Genomic DNA, 20,834 nt, shown 5'->3' on the forward strand with positions numbered 1-20,834 from the left:
TCGAGCTACCCCTTCTGCTGTAGTCCTCACAAACACAGATGGTTCTGCACTTTTCATATAGGTCCACATTTTATCAAACACTGCAATTTTAGATCTCTGTGGAGACAATATGAAGCCTAATTAACTAATCTTTACGTAGACAGCAAAAGCACACCTGGGAAAATATGATTATGTCATTTTTTAGGCAAGTTTATCACTCACTGTTGAAAGATAGCAGCACCTACATTCTCTTTTTCTATTAATATTATGCTGCCATTGTATATATGTTTTTTTGTATTTGTTATATTTATTAAAGATGTGAAGCAAACACTGCTACTTCCACTTTATAAGAGGTGTGCCAGATTAAAATGTAAGATCTATATTCAGACTTCAGCAAAGTATTCATCAGAAATTCCCGCTCAAAGAAGATGATCTCCTTTTTTGTAGCTCTCTGCAGCTGTGTGTTATGCAAACAAGAGGTGAGCTGAAATGTGTCAGTGGCACTAGAAAACTTCAGATTGCTCCACAGAGGAAACTAATATTGCTGTGAAACCTGAAGGGAACGTTAATAGTGAGGCACCTATTTCAAGGTTGTTCTTATGTGTAATACTCCACATGCCTCAACAACTCAACTCAGCAGGTCAGGGTTTTCTTTCAGAAAGATTGTTACCTGAAGTATGTTTCTTTCGCTTTAACCAATTGGTAGTTACAACTATAATTGGCAGTTTTAACTACCAACTGATTTGTTATTTTTCAACCTGGGAAAAAATAGAGGAAAACAAATTTTGCTACCTAGATGTCACCAAAAAGGAAGTAGTGTTGTCAAAGAAACAGCAGGCAGAACAGGACATATGACAAGTCAGGGTCAGTAACAATCACCAGTCGGAAAGAGTGTATGAAGCTGGATTTCTCATATTGTCACATACTGCACAATTCTAATGAAGAATTAAGAAAGCATAGGTTCATATCATCTCCCCCCATGAAGCTCAGTAGAAAACCTAAATGTGCTAATATTTCACATTCTACATTGTCTGATCAAAATATCTGCAGAACTAGCAGGGCAGTTGACAATCAATGCTAAATTAATTTCTTAAAAGAACAACCTAAATCATTAGATGAAGCAGACAACAAGCTATTGCCAAATTTAATATTATGTTGCATGTAACTCAGCTATTATTACATTTCTACTTTGTTGTAGAAGACCACGACCATTTGGTCTTGTAGTTACCTTAGTTCTCTGCGAGATTTTACTATTATATGTGCAACTACACCAAATCTGTACTATGATAAAATGTTATTAGAAGCACTTCTGTACTAGAGACATCTTCTAACATATACTTCAGAACTGCAATTCTGCTATAAATATACCATCTATAATCATACTATTTTGAAATTAAATTAATCAAGTATTATCGCATCAGTAATGCCCTCACTATCTCCCAAGGCTTCACTGTTCTTGTAGTACAGCATTATCATTTTCCCAGACTTACCCTTATTTTCTTGTCTAGAAATGTTGTGTAGGAAGATTTTGAGGCTCAGATTTCTCCATGGTCTCTGTACATCTACTAGTATTGAAAGTTCTGGCAGTACTAAGAACCACTGAAAGTTTTCTAACATCTAAATATTCCAACTATTACCAGAATCAACATGTACATTGGCACAGCTGGCTTTCTGAAAGTTTCCTTGCAGAGCAGTTGTTGCATATTCTGATCTGTTCATCTACACATACTCAGTACACCTATTAATATCAAAAGAGTTGGATATACTCAGCATGACCAGAACGACTGAGAAAAATAACTGCGCTGAAGGCACAACGGATTTCTCAGATTCTTGGAATATCTGCCATATTGCATATGCACTGTTCTTGTTCCTTCCAAGAAGATCCTAAAAAATATGATCCTAAAAACTAGGAGAATCCTAAAAAATGGTATACTGCACCATCTTTGAAAAAAGCCAGTTCACAAAGTAAACTATCACTGTGTAGTATAAGCTATCAGTAAAAATCCAATATTGCACTTCTCTCTGCCTGATACATAGACAGATACAGGTAAGTGCCTCTAACAGATAGCAAATGGCATTCCATGCCTGAAAGAGACTCCCACCTGCAGATCCAAGTCAGTCAAGCTATTTAATGTCTGAGAGACTACATCAACTTCACCAGAGCATATAAAGAAAGTCTGAATCCTAAGTGCATAGCTTTTTATCCTCTGTTCCCTGAGTCCTGCTGCTGTTGCTCACTTCCCTGGAAGCAGAGCTACCAGTGTTTAGCACTGCAGGGTGCTCAATCTCCTCCTTCCTTAGCCCACTCAGGCTTGGACTCAAAAGTCCCCAGCCTCATATGAAGAAACTCAATCTTCCCTGAATTCTCATTCTCTAAACTTACTCTCTAATTAAACCCAGATGCTCCATCCCATTCCTACCATACATCAACATTCATTTGGCAGCATACATCCAACTTGCTGCATGGGATTTACTGCTACATACTAAGCAAGGGACATCAAGCTTCTGACAGTGTTATAAAAATTATCACACTGATACTTCATGAATTACCATAGGTTTGCTTTATAAAGGGGGAAACTTAAAAGTTGGTTTAGAGCTGTCTTACATGGTTCAGTTCAACCCAAAGCAGACAACATACATCCGGGTGCCTGTAACTACAACTTTCTTTAGAAGGCATTTGGATCCCATGTTGTAGAAAAGAAGAGGTTATGCTGACACTTAAAACATTATTTTCTTCTTGTACAAACATTCAAATACTAAATAAATAAGCATTCTTTATTCCAGCTAAGTAACTGTCATGAACAGGTTCATAAACTGACTTAATTGCCTTTTCTTACTCCATTGTTCCGTGGTTTATTAAAATGACCTTTTACAGGTTTTGATATATATATCAAGTAACAGCGGTCTAGCAAAGTCTGTTCTGCTTTTGCCATTCAACCTCAAAAAAAATAAATGCAGCTCCCCATTTCCCCATCACTTCATAGAAATCTGATCACAACAGGAAAGTGGGAAGGATGAGGGAAGTCCCATGACACACTGAGGGGCTGGTGCTGGACGGGAAAAGGCGCAAGGAACAGATCTTGCAAATGGTCAAGTGTTAAGATGAAACCTCCCACTAGATGGCTCACAGGATCCTTGCTGTATAAATGAAGGTAAGAATACCTGACCCAGCAGCCATGGGAAAAAAAATCTGTAATGAAAAATGTCACCAGAAAATGGCACTCAGATTTTGCCATGACCACACAGTCCTCTGCAGCCACGAACACTGAAAAACATCACGCTGGAATTCATACAGCTCAGAGTCTTGATCCCTACCTAGTCCTTGACCCTATCTAGACTCATAAAAAATAATAAGAGCAACGGGCCGCTAGGGGATACTTTTGACTTCTAAGGTTTTTGTTGATATTGCAACACAACATATTTAGTAATACATTCTGTTTTCATAACTGTGTAGTTTTATTTCCTTCATTATATTGATTTCAGAATTTGTCTTTCATTTGAAAGGTAGAGCTAAAGGATGCAGAAAAGGCCAGTGTTAAAGAGACCTTCATCTAGCATTCTCTACACACATACACACATACACTCACTCATAAAGCCAACATTATCTGATAGTTAAAAAAAGCATATACACACTTACCCTAATTCAAATACATTGTGGCAAAAAAAAGCACATAACATTGTTATTTAAATACGGCCAGTGCTGTAGTTGACCATATATTTTACTCCTATGCAAATCTTAATCTCCTTAAACTGCACCTGGAAGAGCATGCAGTCATCAGCAACAGTGGACTAAACCATGAGGAAACAGAATTCTTGTGAATGAAGGATGCCCTGTGTGCAAGTTCAGCTTTCACATCTTTCTTATATCCTCTTTCTTTAATGGCACCAAAAACCTAGAAGGTCAGCAGTGCTCCATAAAAAATCACCACACCTTGCTATCATGTGATGCAAACAATGGAACCATTGTAGATTGCTATGTTATTGGACTACAAGAATGCAGGAATATGGAAATAATCTGCACTGCTCTTAATTACTGTGGCTGATTGCTATTGCAAGGTGGCACACCAGTGTATATATGAAAAGTTAAAAGCTAATTATAAGTTTGGTATTACAAACAACACCAACGTGACAGTACAAGACCCTAATATTCACAACGAACACTTTTTCTCCCATTATTTACCACTTCTATGAAAGTACAATAACTGATACAAAAATGCCCCAGGAGCTAACACTTTTTTTTTTTAATATCATGTCACCACTGGGCATTTTGACTATGAAAATTATTATTACTACAGAGTACACATCCCATTTAAATGCAAAATACTGCCTTCATTAAGAAACTCATTATGAAATTAAATTATGCAAAGATTTATCAAATTAATTAACTGTATTTTGTGGGTCATCAGATAACTTTTCCATTTTGTCATTCAAAGACCTATTACTCTTAAAATTGGGGTGCTGTAATTAGTGTGTCATTGACAGAAATAGCTCCTCAGACTACTAACACTCTACTAGACGATGATCTTGTACTGCGGGAGCAGAACTTTAATTGTCAGATACGGTTTGTGTAACCATCTTGTTGACCTTCCATACTGAATAAAGGACAGGAACTGGTATTGTCACCAGTAGCTAGAAAGCGTAACAACAAATGAATCTTGCCAATTTACACAGTAAATCAGTTATTGATACATCCAAAAACCACAGAAAAAGGACAAAACTAGGTTTTCAGCCTCTTTAATTAGCTCAAAAATAAGCAGTTTAAAACACTTAACCTTGTTTATATTGGGTGAATACTTAGGGTGTATGAAAGTTCAAACAGATGGAAGATCTACATTTTGTAATACATTGATAATTTTATTCAGTACTGGTAAAAATTAGTTACATGTTCTTAAGATGCATTTTTATGGCTTTTTACTTTCCATTACTTAATTGAGCTACTTAAAGTATCTTTAATATATTTGGTCTTATCAATAAAAATTGTAAAACAGTCTACTTCAAGAACTTATTCCTCAAAAGCTTACTTAAAATAAATTTCTCCAAGAATGTGCAAGACAAGGACCTTATGTTGTCACCATAGTCTTCATGTGATTTAAAGTGTTCAGGAAGGCTTGTCTTAGAAAGGGATGTTAGTGTTAAAGACCATTTAACTGCTGTTAAAATACTTGCTGAAATGACTCCTCCTCTGAGACTTATTAACTTCAACAGAATCGAAATTCCTCCCCATCATTCAGCATATTCATAAAATCAAAGCAGACCATTTCAATCTCATTTCATGAAAACTCAGATAAATGTCACACAAAATAATTTCCACAATGATGACCTAAACCCATCTGTTGTTCTTGAAGCGCTAGTCACAAGGAAAATCCACTGCCCACTCCTAGAACTAACTTTACTGTAACAAACTTACTGAGAGAGGGACAGCTGTACTACAGTCATGCTGCAGTACAGGTTTGCTACATGACTGTAATACAAATGTAGATTTCTAAGTAGGATCTTGATCTGATCAAGGGAAACCTGGTAACATAAAGGAAACAGTATGTTATACAAACAACTGAAAAAAACAGCAAACAGCAGCAGATTTTCAAACCTCCTGAGTGAAAAAAGAATGGGAGAAAGGAAAGTATATCTGCTGTGTAGTGGGAAGAAATGCAGAGAACAAATACAATCTACACATAGGACCATAATCCAAATGTATACGTTAGCTTTGTTTTTGATGAGATTAATGTAAAGGATGAATAACTAACAGGAATGAGGGTACAGAAATGGAAATGATCAAACCAAGATGGACGCAAAACAAAAAGAACTTACTGCACCCATACCAGGGGAGAGGGAATAAAGTAAATCCCAAAACACAAAAGCACTTTCTCAAGCAATCACAGATCTGTAGTGAACTCAGGTGCTATTCCTGGAGTCTAGAACCGTAACTGTACTGCCTGGACTTCACAAGATGAAAAAGCATTCAAAGCAACTACTGCTCTTTTGGTCTGAAGTACTGCATGGCATGCACAGCTTCAGATGACATTTTAGAGTGAAAACATTTCAAGACAGAAACGACTAGGATTTGTAGGAAAGGACACTGGGGTATTAAAACACATCAAGCCAGACAATGGGAAATTATTTATTTGTTATATATGAGAAGTGGAAAATTCTGAGCACTATAATGATAGAAATGAAATGAAACTTTCCAGTTCAAAAGCATGGTCCAGCACTTTGGGACCAATAAGAAAATCTGCAATAAAATTGAAGACCTTCAGCTGATAAAAACAGAAGAAAAGAAACACAGATCTATCACTATGATCAAAATGATTGCCAGAAAACAGCATGATACAATTGGGAGAAAGTTATTTCCAGAAAGAGAAATACTAATGCCTTTGTGCAAAGCATTGCTGAGATCTCAGATGGCATACAATATACACCTCTGTTCACCCACATTCAGGAACAATTAATTCAAACTACAACACACACACACAGAAGAGCTATGAGATGATCAGGGACCAAAATGCCTTGCTTGAAAATCAAGAATAAATATAGTTTAGTTGAGATGACAGCTCAGAAAAAAACCCATACTTGCTCTGTATTAGTATCAGGAAAATAAACACTGAGAAGAAAAAAATCTGCATAATAATTATTTATGTACTGTAACAATTGAGGATAAACTAGTTATAAATACATCTAGGCTGGAAAATAAAACAATGTTTCTAACCATAACTAGTGTGGTATTATAGAATGATCTGCCCCCAAAAGTAGTGCAAACAGAACTTATACTCATTTGTACTTATTTTAGAGTGTACCAATGTATAAAATAAATTACAAATCACTGGAGAATCTTCAAACTATACTGCTGCAAATTCATTTCTGCCCACCACAAAATTACCTACTACACAGCATACTTTGTTTAGAACATCTAAGAAAACTTGATGAAAACCTGAAAGAGAAGATCAGGGAATAGTATGTTTCTTTTATCAGACACAATTTGTCCTTACAACCAAGGAAGAAAAATTCTATTAGAAAGGAATACATTTTATTTTTAAAAAAGATTATGCAAATACTAATTTGAAATTAAGGTTTCTGAGTAATATATGTAACAATGTTTCTGAAGCACCACAATGTTTTGGTCACTAGGCTCACTGAGCTGTATGCAAAAGACATTAGGATTTGGGGTAGTGTGGAGAGAGAAAAAAATGAAACCTGGAAAATAACAGAAAGAGATGCTTTGGGGAAAAAAAGGAAGTACTGATTACTGCATTCTTTCTCTTAACATTACTTTCACAATGGCCTAAATCAATTCTTTCATGTGTTGCCCAGATGCAAGGACCTCAGAAAACAAGAAAACAACTGAAAATTAATCACTTGAACCCTTTAGACCACAAAAAAGTATAACCATATCTTCAACTACCATGCTATTGGATGGAAAGGGAAGTCTTTCCATCATCTCAGTGCTCAGATCTACCTCTCCTCAGTATTTCAGCTATGTACCTCTTTTTTTCTGCCAAATTTAAAAAGCCAAACCCAAAGTCTCTAATCATACCTCCTTCACGGATTCATGAAATGTCAGTCCTGTAGCTTCTGCCAAGTAGAGTCCGTGGTAAAAGTTACAGAAGACTTCTTAAGTCTTTTTTCTCCTTTGCCTCCCAAAGGCTTCTGCGGAGCTAGTCAAAATTTAACTCTGGAAACATATGTTCTATAATTCTACATCTCAAACTTCAAAAATTGAAGCTGAGGTATGATTCATAATTTTTTACCTCAATTCCATTTAAAAAAAATCAGAGTGTTTCTTCTCACTGGTTTAAAGAGATTTCCTGTGGGGTTTTTTTTAGAAGCTTGAATAACTTGATGAGCATAAAGACAGATTGAGGTTCACAGATAGACTGCTGTACGCTTTCTCTTTTTGCATTACCTCTTGTAATACAATCATCAATTTAAATACCTTTATAAGTTAAAAAAATATTTCAAAGTACTCATAGATCTAGAGGCACTGGACCACGTTGGAGATCCTCAGAAAATAATACTAATCTTCAGGCCAAATTTTCTTTGCCTCCCAACAGAAAACACTTTTGCAGGAGAAATGACTCAAGGAGTCTTGTCAGCTCTTCTCATGTTTGTTACTGGCTCTTCACTACGGAAGAGGACTTCTTTATAAGACAGCAAGGATTATCATCCTTCCAGCATTTTTCCCATTCCCAACTTTTCATTCTGGAACTCTTGCCTCTTAAGCAAGAATAAGCAACTCTTGCATAGTCTTTTCAGTGAAAGCTAAAGAATACTTCTTTGTTATGAAGCAGTTCTGCTTGCTTTTACTTTGGCAGAGGAACTACTCTTAAAGGCAACCAAAACACTTAGAATGAAACAGATTGGTCTGTCCATATCACGCTGTCGGTTCAAAACCAGGTACATATATATAAGAAGATTTTTTAAAAAATCTAATGCAGAGAGAGAATGTAAATTAGCCTAATTATTGCTTTGCACATCATTTTTTCTTTTTGAGATGCCTTCTTACCTTACACATGGGACTAGTTACAATTCATCTTTTACAGTGGAAAAAAGGTAGCATGATTGATTTCATTTCTCTACCAGGTTTGTACATAATTTTGATGAATAGAGTTAGGCATACAGCAAAAACATGATTGAATTTTAACAGTAATTAGCTTTTCTTCTCTTTGTATCACTCTGATATTAATTTTCAATATGCCTTCACCAGGTGGAAAGCATGGAAATGTTCCAGTGAATGTTAAGCTTGCATACTTACGCAGTTGTACTTTGTTTCTTTCTTCCAGTGCGGCAGCCCATGAAAGTAAGCAAGACAACTTCAGGAGTTAACACATATAGACAATGCTTTAAAATTACTTTCTCCAATGTTAGGTGAGCAGTAGTCTGTCTTCTTGGGTTAGTGACTTTTTTTCCCTTCACAGTTCAGCTATGTGTCTTGGCTAATGCATACATCAACTGCACTTACAGCAGCTGCTGAGAAATCACTGAAGGAAAAAATACTGTGTGACTGTGGATAGTGTTAATAGCACCTACCAGAGTGATGAAATTCCACAGCCCCACCATTTACCACTCCATCAAGTAGTATTTGTGATCTGACAATTATAGAGATGATGAACCTGGACAAGATCAAGTGAAATGACTCATGGATCATGAAATGACTTCCAAGCTGTGCTTGCAGTCCTATTCACATTCTCACCACTATTGATTTGGGAAAAATGATGCACTTCTGGAAAACCACAGCCATGCACATTTTCTTCAATGTTTTGCCCATTACTTCATGTTGTGAACCCAAGAGAAAATGCAACAGTAATGCACTATGTATCTTTCTTCAGGCTTTCAGTTACACTAAGAACTCTAAAAGCACTATCCCTAAGACAGAGGCACTAGCATCAGATGTGATAAGTATCCCAACTCAGTGGAACAGAACTCTGAAGACTTGGATCGTACTCACAGTTCTGCTAGTAGCAACCTTGAGATCTCCTGAGGAAGACTACTACACATTCTGGTATTTACAAATATATAATCAAGAGACCTGATGGAACTGCCATTAAAGAAAAATTATGTATCTATAACATTATTACTAAGAAGCAATAGTTCCCTGCTGATGTTTACTCCTCAGCAAAGCTCTGTCGTTACCTTTTTTTTTCTTTTTAAAATAATGTTAAAACCACTATTTCTGCACTGATATTTTCTATGCAGGATGTACCAAGCTTCTGCTTCTCATCTTAAAGCAGCACGAGGAACACTAGAGTACAATGCCCTTTCATCCCTTTTTCTCAGTTATGTTTCTTGATTCAGTGCCAACTGATGCTCTACTCACTGTTGGCAAGAATATCTCCTACTAGTCTGTACTACCTTTAAAGCTAGGGATTATGTACCTAAAAGAGGGTAAAGTGCAAAGGCAATACATCTTTAGTCATGAGTGCCAAGGCTGTTACCACCAAGTCAAGTGATATGGACTAGACTGTACGGCTACTCCCATACTATCTGTAGGGTGTGTGGTGAGCCACTATCCTTCCTCCACTTGAGTTTGTCTAACCTGTATCTGGATTACTCTATTCACCATGGTAGCCACTGGTGTGAGCCACAGCCACTGCAGACATGAACTGGTATGTACCTACCACAGGTGGCTGAAAGTCTAGACTCCCAAAACAAAACAGAGAACAAGCTAATGTGATATCCCTGACATACCCAAGCTAATGTAACATCTCAACAAGTTCATGTCATTTAAGCAGTCATAGAAGCTGGACAAAGACTTGAAGCCACCTCTTTCAATTAACATCGTATACATATATTCAGCTATTCAGGATGGGATTTTTCAGCTAACTTTCACAATCTAGCTTATTGCTGAGAATTCCTTTTTGGAAAATGCTGAGAAACACCTCTTTTTCACTTGTGTGAAGTATGATCAGAAAAGATGTTTCAGTAGCAAAGAAAATCCAGTTTACTGTTCTCATTCCCAGCACAATGATCTCTAATTTTCTGCTGTTCCAGGAATTAGGGCTCTACTAGCGAAGATTTAGGTCCAGTATACATTCCATCAATAGAAAACAAACTTGCAAATAATGCCACTTCTTGAAGAGAAAACAGACTGTGAAAAAAACCCAAACGTTTCTTTTAATTCATGACATTGACAGAGAAAAAGACAGTCCATTTTAGCTTGCTGCTAGAAAAATACTCAAGTTGTTTCCAGCTGTTCCAAGAATTTGAGTCCTAATTTCAGGTCATATAAAAATCACACATTCACTCCAGTCACCATACAGAAATACTCCAGGTGAAATTTTAGTCTCCTTAGTGCTACAGACTGCTTTCACATTGCCTTCAGCACAGAGAGTTTCATTCCTGAAACTTAAGTTTCAGGTCTCCTAGAAAGAAATTCTGACAGCTGTTATTTCTTGAAAAATAACTGGGCAAGCTTAAGTGATTTTTAGCAAATAGTAGATAGAGCCATCAGGCTAAGAATTTGCATTAGACATAATGCACCAACTTGTTTGTGGTACAAATTGCCAAGAAGAAATTTCCAGAGATCATTATAGCCTTGTTTGTTCAGAGCCAAAGCTAACTTAACAAAAGGTGAAGAATATGCCCTCACAAAGTCTCCACCTGATTTTTACAAAAATAAGTTATTAATGCTCAGGTAATCACCAGAAACACTAGTTGCATAAAAGTGTAATTGGAAAGATGTATATATGTGCTAGGAGCACAAAAACTACACACTGATGCATACACATATGAATGTTTTTTGTTTTAAAAGAAAGCTTAAAAATCTCTAAAGATAAACTATTCAAAAGAACTGACCTACTGTTAGTTCACATTGAATCCCAAGTATGGCCATGATCTGAAAGGTTTATGCTCACAAAACCATAAACACGTGCTTGTATGCTTCTAAACGCTCTTAGCACAAACCCGATCTCATTTTTACTAGCTTACACACCTGATGTTAGTTTTGGTTTAGCCAACAGGAATGCAATCAGCAGCACATCTTATTACTGGACCTATCATCAAAATCAGAAAATAATGCTTTTCTACAGTTGAAACAAGTATGGTTCCTATTTAGTACATTACCAGTTAAGTATGCATTACGGGATCCAGTGAAAACCATAATCTAGCAGTTACTGTTCTAATTACACATAAGAAATATTTGTGAGAACTTGTTTCATTTCACTTTCATGGCAGGCTATGTTTGAAATGTAAACATAACATTTATAACTATTTTAAAATACATTTTGTTTAAACCTAACACTATCATCATCCATTGAAAAATATGAAAACAACAGGGTTTTTGTATTTGTAGCACTTCAGATACACTTCCATCTTACAGGGAGAGAGACACGGAACACACAGACAAGGCAAAAGAGTCATGGTGTTCTTCCCAGCATTCTTAGCATCTCACTCATTTGCTGGATGGATTTCACCATGTTAGCTGGCGTCTCAAGGACAGCCTGAGACTCACACATTGCCAGTCTCATGCATTTTTAAAACTGAAATACACAGAGGTAGAAGGTGAGCACTGACAGGCTTCCAAGGCATTACTGCAATGCAAATACAAATAGTAACTGTTTTCAAAAGCAGGCAAGGATTTACTAGAGCAGCCAACAGGGTTGTATCCCATTCCCCATCTGCAAACTTGAAAAATCATGTGAAACACTTATTAAAACATGACTGCACACCTTCCCATGTCCCTATTCACTGCGTGACTACCTAAAACATAGCACAGCTATTAAATAGCCTTCTTTATAATAGTTAACTCTTCTCTTACAGCTCAGATGAACAACACCAACTCCCCTTTCTGAACGTATCTTGTTTTTTTACTTTACAGTGGAATATTTTTTAGGTAACTCCTTGCAGCCACTTTTGCTTTGCATATTTATAACATGACCCTTATATTTATATAGAGATAATAAAATGTAATGATAATGAATAAACAAAAATACTTATACTTGTGAGTTAGGCTGCACATATCACATTTTTATAGCAACTTTTTAATAAAGCCTAGGGAAAATACATTTACATGAGTGAAGACCTATTTAAAATAAAACAGAAATCTAAAAAGTAGAAATTCTTACCCTAAAAAACTCTTTAGTGGAGCCAGAATCTAATGTCCCATAAGCAATTTCTGTTTGCTTGGAAAGATCCTCTGCACTTTCAATGGGAGACACCATCCTCTCAACCGTCAGGAAGGCAGCTAAGTTAGCCGTGTAGGATGAGATTATGATGAGGGTAAAGAACCACCACACACCTCCAACAATGCGCCCAGACAGGGATCTAATAACAAGTATGAAATGGATTTGTAAAGTGAAATGAAAGTCCTAAAAAGGAACACGTTATCAGTTTTATGCAAATGATGCATTAGACTACACGGAAGCATTTCAGGCTGTATCATAGTGCAGCTCTGCGTACTAATCAGGTGGGAAATCAAGGCATACTCCACTACACCTCCTGGACTTTGCTGAAATCAGGACTCCAGAATTTACTTTAGGGAGAATTTAGTGATCCAGTTCTTCAAAGTTCTGAACACCCTGAAAGGAAACTGCTCCCATCATAATGTGCTATATTTAACACATAAGCTTGTCATTCCCTCTGAAGTGAATTTGTGTGACATTATGAAGAGGATCAAACATAATCAGTGAAACAGTGCTTTCAGACAAACCAGTATGCACTTAAAAATTGCTTGCTTAAAAATTGCAATTAATTGCTTGCCGTTAGCTCGCTTATTTTCCTAAGACATTCAGAGAAAGACTGATTTCCACAAAACAATGGCTTATGCTGCTGTGGACAATCTATACTGAGAAATAAATAGCATTATTTGCAATAAAAACTGGCCCAGGGAATATCCATAAACTAAAAAGTGCACATAACTTTTGAAAGATACAAGCATTTAACAAACTGAGGACTGGACATGAAACAATCAGTGATAATACAGAAAAATGGTGAAGAAAGTATATTTTTCAATACTAATAATAATAATCTGATGGTTTTTAACTGCAGCAGGTGGGCTCTTATGGATCTTTGATTTGCATCTCCTGCTCAAGAAGAGAGAAGAAAAGAGAACTCAAGAAAATATATAAAACAGTACAGAGCACATAACTAGAGAAATTCAATGATTTTCAATACTAGAAAATTAAGAGAAGAAAAATATGGACAGTGCCATTATTGTCATACTTGACATTTTTTTAATGATCCTTTAAACTTTGAAATTACTTACTACTTTGTTTCCAAACAAGACATTATAGGAAGGAGTACATAATCTTTGGAGATGTGCTTAATTATTTGGCAGAAATGTGCATGTAGTTGAAAGTCTAGCACTAAGGCGTTGCAGTAGCTTAAGAATGTCTTGATGTGTCTCCTCTATCTATTAAGTAAACAAATTACAAATCACTCACCCAGCCTACTGTATTGTGAATGAGACTTCAAACTAATTCTGACAAAATATTTATATAGGTAATAGATTGATATAACTATATATATATATACATTTAAACATGATAGTTATGTAAAGCTGATTTATTAAACTGGGAACAAAAATAGATAGAACCAATTCTGGACAAATTATTTTTACTAACTGCTATTGTATAAAATCTCTGTGATAACTCAGACATTAAAAGATTTATTCCATGTCACAACAGACTCACTAATTCACTCTACTACATGAAAATCAAGTCAGATAAGGTCCAGAACATGTAACTGAAAAGGACTATAGAAAATAGATTATTTAAAGTTCCTCTAAATTGAGATGTATTCTGCAAACATGCTTTCTGTCACTTTCGAAAAAATATTACATACTTATTTTGACATGGAGGTAATCAGAGTGTAAAATAATTCTACAATTAAAAGATTGAATTATATGATAAATATATATTTGCAAGGTAAAATCTCTGACAATGTGTATTTAACAACTGCCAATTTTATGGCACTTTATATTGCATTGATGATACCTGCTATAAATGATAACAATCTTCAAAAGCTCATGATCTGTCAGTAAACAAAGTTGCCACTGACTTTGTAAAAAAAGAATAAGCTCAATGCCAATCCAGACATTATGGTCCCACATTACATTATGTAAGTAAAATTTTGGGGTGTGTCATTTGTATTCAAAATTTCCCGTAAGGTCCGTCCCAGTTAAATAAATAATTTCTTTTTTTATGTACATTTCAAAAAGTTTCTAAAGATTGATAATTCCATGCTAGTATGAACCCACACTTTACAAGCACCTCATTCATCAGACCCTTAAATACTAAAATAACAATTTCTGTGCACAATTACCTAAATTCGTGCACATTTTATACTTACAAAGGTATTATATGACAGTACTGAGAGTACACTCGCATCTCAACAAAGATGAGAAAAACTTCGCTGTAAGTTATCATTATCATATAATCTATTATTCTATTCTATTCTACTCTATTGTTTCTGTGCTACCCCTGATGGCAACATGGGGATTGCTATTGCAGACCAGTTTCCACGTGGTCCAGTCTTACTCAGCATCACCTTCTATTTCAGAGTCAAGAAGCTCTAGTTACTTGTCTACTCTAAAATTCTTACAGTGGTTGTTGTTTTTATTAGAGAAATTATAGTACCAATAGTGAAAAATTTAATTTCACAAAGGTATTTTGCTGATGCCTGAAGATACTCCTTTTTGTATCTACTCTGATTCATTTGTGGGGACTTCAAATTCCATAGTGATAAGTTTTGGTGCAAGAACAAAAATAACTGAGGTGTTTTCAGCCCTTTTCTATTTTTATAATAAACCGATAAAATACAAACCAACTGCTTTCCTCAAAAATATTTTTGTAATGAAATAAAGTGCTGTTACACACTTCACTGAAACTAAATCTTGAATCTCCAAAATTATTTGAGTTTCATGCACCTTTTATGATGACCATTTACTATCATTATTCTTCTATCACATTTCAAAAGTTATTAAACCATGCACAACAACTGTCATGCTTTAATAGCCAGTAAAATAATAATATTAAAAAAGATTGTTATTCTACTATGGCCTTGATTCAATAAAAATAATTTTGTAGCTAATAGGGGACTTTGCAGACAACTAAACCTGTGAAGGCTGTAAATGATACAAAAACCCCACAGGACTGTAATTAACACAGCTTCTCATGACCTGAAACAATTTTCTCTCTCTGTCTCCACTGTCTCATTGTATACAATTCTTACTGTGTTATATGCCAAATCCATTGCATCTTTCACCATAAAGGCTGGCATATCTCACTGTGATATGCCAGCCTTTACACAGAATTGCTGAAGTTCTCGCACAATAAATGCTCTGCTATTTCCATAGTAGAACAACTTGAAAACCTGCTGTTGCCTTTTGGGATGCATGACTTATACCTAAGAAATGCTTCTTTGGTGTGATTTAGTTTGCACACTAACCACTAGACTCACTAGAAATTGACTTGTTCCCTGTCTTACTTTAGGATGTTTAGAAGAAAGTTAAATTGCTTAGTATAATTAGGTAGGCCTTATGATTTGATTTCCTTAAACCCAGTTGCCCTATTTCACTTGTTACTATAGTTCCTTCAAGCAGCAAGTAGTTATTTACCTACCTACTTACCACTCTGCTGAATCAAGGCTAGAACCACTTGTGCACAAGGGAAATAGAATATTTAATGAGCTGCAAAGGAATTAACTTAAGTGCTTTACAGTTGTCCCTGATAAAGTAGGTGAAAATCCATGAGGAATTAAGCATTTATAAACTGGACCTTCAAATTCATTTTAGCAATTTCCTTTGTGACTTTTCTAAAACTAGGCCATGGAAAATCAGCAGTGTTTTGCAACTATTCACATGAAATTAGAGCCATCACGATTTTTATTTCATTTCAAGGCTCTCCTGTAGAAAAACAGTGGGTTAATAACTGTGTTATGATATGTAGTGAGTTTTAGAGGGGAAGTGCTGCCTGTGTAATTCATGACTAGTATGTTACCCTTTTTTCCCATTACAGTTGTTGTGAACTATATGCAGTCAACTGTAAAATGGGAATATGCAGCAAAAACACGGTACCCCTCCAAGAAGGCATGGAATGACTTGAACCTTATGCATTTTACAGTCTCTGCATGGTGTATATAACTTCACTTGGCAAATGTATGATTGACCTTAAGGCAACGTCAATCAAATACATCATGACCCTACGTCCCAGACAACTGCTTTTATTTCAAGGACTTATGTGATTTTAGGGAAGGAAAAAACATAGCAATTAATTTCTTTCTGAGAGTGAAAATATATGCACCATGAACCTCCTCCGGCTGAGATGGCTGAGACCAAAAATGCACAAAGTTGAAATGAGTGAGTAACCAACCTTGGCGAAATATCGCATCCTTGCTGCATAAAGGCACCCAGGGAAAACCAGAGACTATTAAATATCCCAAATTCATTAGTTGATTCATTAGTTTGCGTTTCTCTTCCATCTTCAAATTCCTCAGTGTGCCACTCGTATGGGCTAAATCTGCTGACCAGGAATAAAACTACACTGACCCCAATGTAGGCAAAAACAATGCACATCCAGATTTCATATGCTAACGGATCAAGAAATGAAAACACTCCTGGCTTGGACTTCTGAGGCTTCTTGATCATTATTGATATCCCCAGGCTCATAAAGGGCTTTGAGAAGTCAATCACCTCTTCTCTCACCAATGTTATAGTTAATGGAGCAATTGCAATATCGGCTTTCTGTAAAGGAAGAAAAAAAGCAACTAATAGCTAATACAATGATCAGAGCAAAAAATGGTTTAGTTTCTACGGCATTTCACAAATGAAAAATAGGACAGGAGAGACACCAGCAACATTCATTTCGCCAGGAACATCCTATGGAGAATTTCAGAAATTTTTAGTTGAAACTCATCTTACTGAAATACATATAACCATATGGTTGGCATATTCCAAGCTTCTCTTTTTACACATGCCCTTTTAAAAGTATATGACATTTGGAAGTGTTAGTAAAGTACATTGCCTTTCACCTGGTCAGAAGCATGAAATATGCACTCACTTCCCCCAACTTCATTTGCATTTAAAATCTAATTCCATGTTTTACTTTCAAAATTTTTCATGCCAATACAAGTTACTAATCCTCTATCAAAGGAATTAGATAATTTTCCTCTACTCTACGGAGAAAACTAAACCAAATCCCACTCCTTCCATCAGTCATCTTTAATGGTTTTATTATAAAAGATTTTCTTACCCCATAAACAAGTTCTCCAACCATCCCATTCCAGATTTTCGTGTCTGCATCCCTCGCCCCATACTTGCCATCCCCAACAATTGTGAGCTTGTATTTGAATCCACAGTGTTTAGCAATTTCTGTAGCCAAGTCCACACAATAGCCCTCATATCGATCATTTCCTTCAAGCATTTCATGATTTTTCTTCATCATGACGTATGGGGACTCCTGCACAGAAAGAACTTGCCTTAGCCACTTGGTAGAGACAGAGGTATCAATTGTGTACTTCATAAATTAATATGTTTCCTTTTACATGTGAAAAAAAGAAGATAACATCTGAATCATACATGCTATGTGTAAGTTAGCTGTTAATTATTAATGTGACATGTCCTTAACACATTTAAAAGCTGCATTCTCCACAGTCATACACAAATAACAATACTTACAGGTATAGCGATTCCCAGCAGTATGTTAATAATGACCATGAATGTTAACAGGAGTTACGCATTCAGAGAAGAAAGAGTAAGTTCCAAAATCAGTTTCTTTCTCTCATACAGTTTGGATAGAAGAAGGCAAAGGTATTTAGTTGCTTTTGTTGTTGTCTTAATACAAGAAAATTCTTTCCTATTTCATAAGCACATCCCTCCCCGGGAAAACACTTCAGGCTCTCCAGGCTGTATCTTTATTGAATTACTACACAAACAATAGGTAAGATATCTATAACTATGCAGCAAAGTTCTATCATCAGCAAAACTGGTGATGAGTCATAAGTCGTATTAAAGTAACATATCTCCTCTTTGCTCAGTTGTTACCAAACTATTCTTGTATCCAGTGAAATTCCTATGCTAGCCTGTGACTTGTCCAAACTGATAAAGAAGCTGTGTAACTTACAGAAAAATGCTGTTCTATGACAGTACATAATGTTATTTTCTAGACAACTAGAATACAACTTCTAATTTTTTATTTTACACTTCACCAATCCATAGCAGCTACAATTCTGAAGCACAAGAACCAGTCTCTTCGCTGTTTGGCAAAACCCATTCTCTAAAACTAACACTATGGTTCTGCCTCTCAGACAAAGTTCCTCTCCTTTGAAAGCAGACATTTCACTTCCATTTTCAGGACTAAAAATTTTAACTTTCTAGGGTGTTCTATCAACAACCATTTGTCTTCTACAGAACAAAACTGCATACTGAATCACATACATTTCCTTAATTTACAGATTTTATTTATGTATCATAATGAGCAACAGGTCACAACCTCAAATAATAAAAAGACAGTATATTTAAACTAACATAATGACAAGAAACAAATTACTGTAGGACAAACTGTCTTCTGACAAAATACGAGGTTAATTACCAAAATAGTGGTGACAATAATAGTCTTATTCTCTAGTCCTGAAGATTCATTTCCAAGAGGGCCATCAAGAGGATTCACAACCATTTTGTCCACTTCACTCCAATATCCAATCTAAAGAGAGTTTATAGGATGCACAGACACCAGTGAATATGAACTTTCATAGAAAAGGTAAAGCATGTTATTACTATGCCCTTGATTTGTGCTCACAGAGAACTATTTTAGCAATGGATCTGCCACTGTAAATATTTCTAATCATGTAGTTAAAGACTGTAACAAAGAGTAAGATTGAACTAATGACATTTGTTCACATTAATGTGTCTAATACAGGTATACCACTTTCATTCACATATTAACGGGCTTTAGTATTAACATCACACACTGTAGGATTGAAAGGGTTATGAAATACTCCAGATTAGGAAGACATGAGAAACTGGCTTTTCCTAAAAGGTTTGGAATTAGAGCAGAAAGATAATCACATTTAAAGAAGCATCACTGAAAAGCTGTATTCTGCATTTATCATTCAGAAGCATATTTCCCTCAATACTGGCTCACATTTAGCAATTCAGATCAGAAAGCAAAAAGTTTAATCCACAAAACTGAAAGGAAAATACTCTTATGTAGTACTTACCAGAAATAACAACTTGTATTTGTTAGAAGGAAATACTACATATTTTTACTTTGTTCTGCAAGACCAGTGTAGAATACACCTATAAATAAATATTATCACAACTCATGCTTTAATTAATCTCTAGTGTTTCATTACCTACCTTAACCCGTTGCTTAGCACAGTAAAACCTTTAAAGACACTGTAAGACAATTCAAATTACCTTCCGAGGACCAGTACTTTTGAGTTCCATGATGTTTATTGTAAAATTGATTCTCTTTCCATTCTGATCAAACTTTATATTCCCTGTTAGACCTTCCACCTGAACCTATATAGATGAAGATGAAAGTGGTAGAAGAATTAAGTTTGTTTCTTTTTAGAAAATACTTTTTGTATTTCCATAAATGATTATTGATATTTCAAAAACATTCAGTTTAGAGTCTTTCCCATACACAATATATTATCTTAGTATGAGTCACGTTCCTGAGGAGTTCACTTTCACGTTATTCCCAGCAAGATCCAGGCAGGTTAGGAGACTGGAAGGTTCTTTTCAAGCATTTAATTTCACACATGCACTCATCCCAGCATTCACTCCAGGGAAGCTACCTGTTTCAATGCCCTTTCTATTTCTACACCATGACCCCAGGGTACAGCTGGATTTGCAAGACAATCTCCAGCATTTCCTCTTCTGGAGATCTCAATCCTCTGTTTACGCAAATTACGGAAAGCTTCTGTCATCACTTGAACAGCATCATAGGTCAGAGCAGATGTATACTGAAAAGAAGTGAAAATATTTAATTAAATAACAGCTTCAGCTTCACTACACTACACCTTCCAATCCACTCATTAATCCATTAAACACAGAAACATATTAAAAATAAAAAGGATAGTAAGATATATTTGAAATCAGACCAGTTTTTCTTTAGTTTGGAGGTCACTACCCTCCGAGTGGCATCTATGCAAAGAAGTGTTCTCCATCAGAATGGTTAGGGGCAGTGCTAACAGGTCTAAAGATTTACAGATGTTTTCAGTGTGAATTACATTCCTTTCTCACTACAACTGCGCAACAGTTCTGGGTGCAGATATGGCTGGAAGTCCATGAAGGTGAAAGGGGAAAAAAGAACTCGTTTCCAATATTTAACTTGAGTTAGCCTCTAAAAATAAGAAATTGTTCCTCTAATTACACTCTTCACAGAGATGCATTTATATACAGACCTCTAGACTACATCTCCTCC

At 35.8% G+C, this 20,834-nt stretch overlaps 1 protein-coding gene across 1 annotated transcript in view; it reads right to left on the bottom strand.

Moving 5' to 3' along the window:
• Positions 1-20,834, bottom strand: part of GRIA2 (glutamate receptor, ionotropic, AMPA 2) — a 55,318-nt gene that overhangs the window by 6,268 nt on the left and 28,216 nt on the right. The window contains exons 5-11 of the mRNA XM_010586096.1: positions 20,206-20,373; positions 19,823-19,927; positions 18,996-19,106; positions 17,658-17,864; positions 16,779-17,149; positions 12,534-12,732; positions 1-96 (exon numbers count right to left, since the gene is read on the bottom strand). The exon at positions 1-96 is cut by the window's left edge and continues 152 nt beyond it. Of these exons, the coding sequence (XP_010584398.1) occupies positions 1-96; positions 12,534-12,732; positions 16,779-17,149; positions 17,658-17,864; positions 18,996-19,106; positions 19,823-19,927; positions 20,206-20,373 (1,257 nt within the window). The remainder of the gene's footprint in view (positions 97-12,533; positions 12,733-16,778; positions 17,150-17,657; positions 17,865-18,995; positions 19,107-19,822; positions 19,928-20,205; positions 20,374-20,834) is intronic.

The sequence above is a fragment of the Haliaeetus leucocephalus genome, unplaced genomic scaffold (assembly GCF_000737465.1).
Source record: "Haliaeetus leucocephalus isolate CR32 unplaced genomic scaffold, Haliaeetus_leucocephalus-4.0 Scaffold140, whole genome shotgun sequence".
In the NCBI taxonomy this organism is placed as follows: Eukaryota; Metazoa; Chordata; class Aves; order Accipitriformes; family Accipitridae; genus Haliaeetus; species Haliaeetus leucocephalus.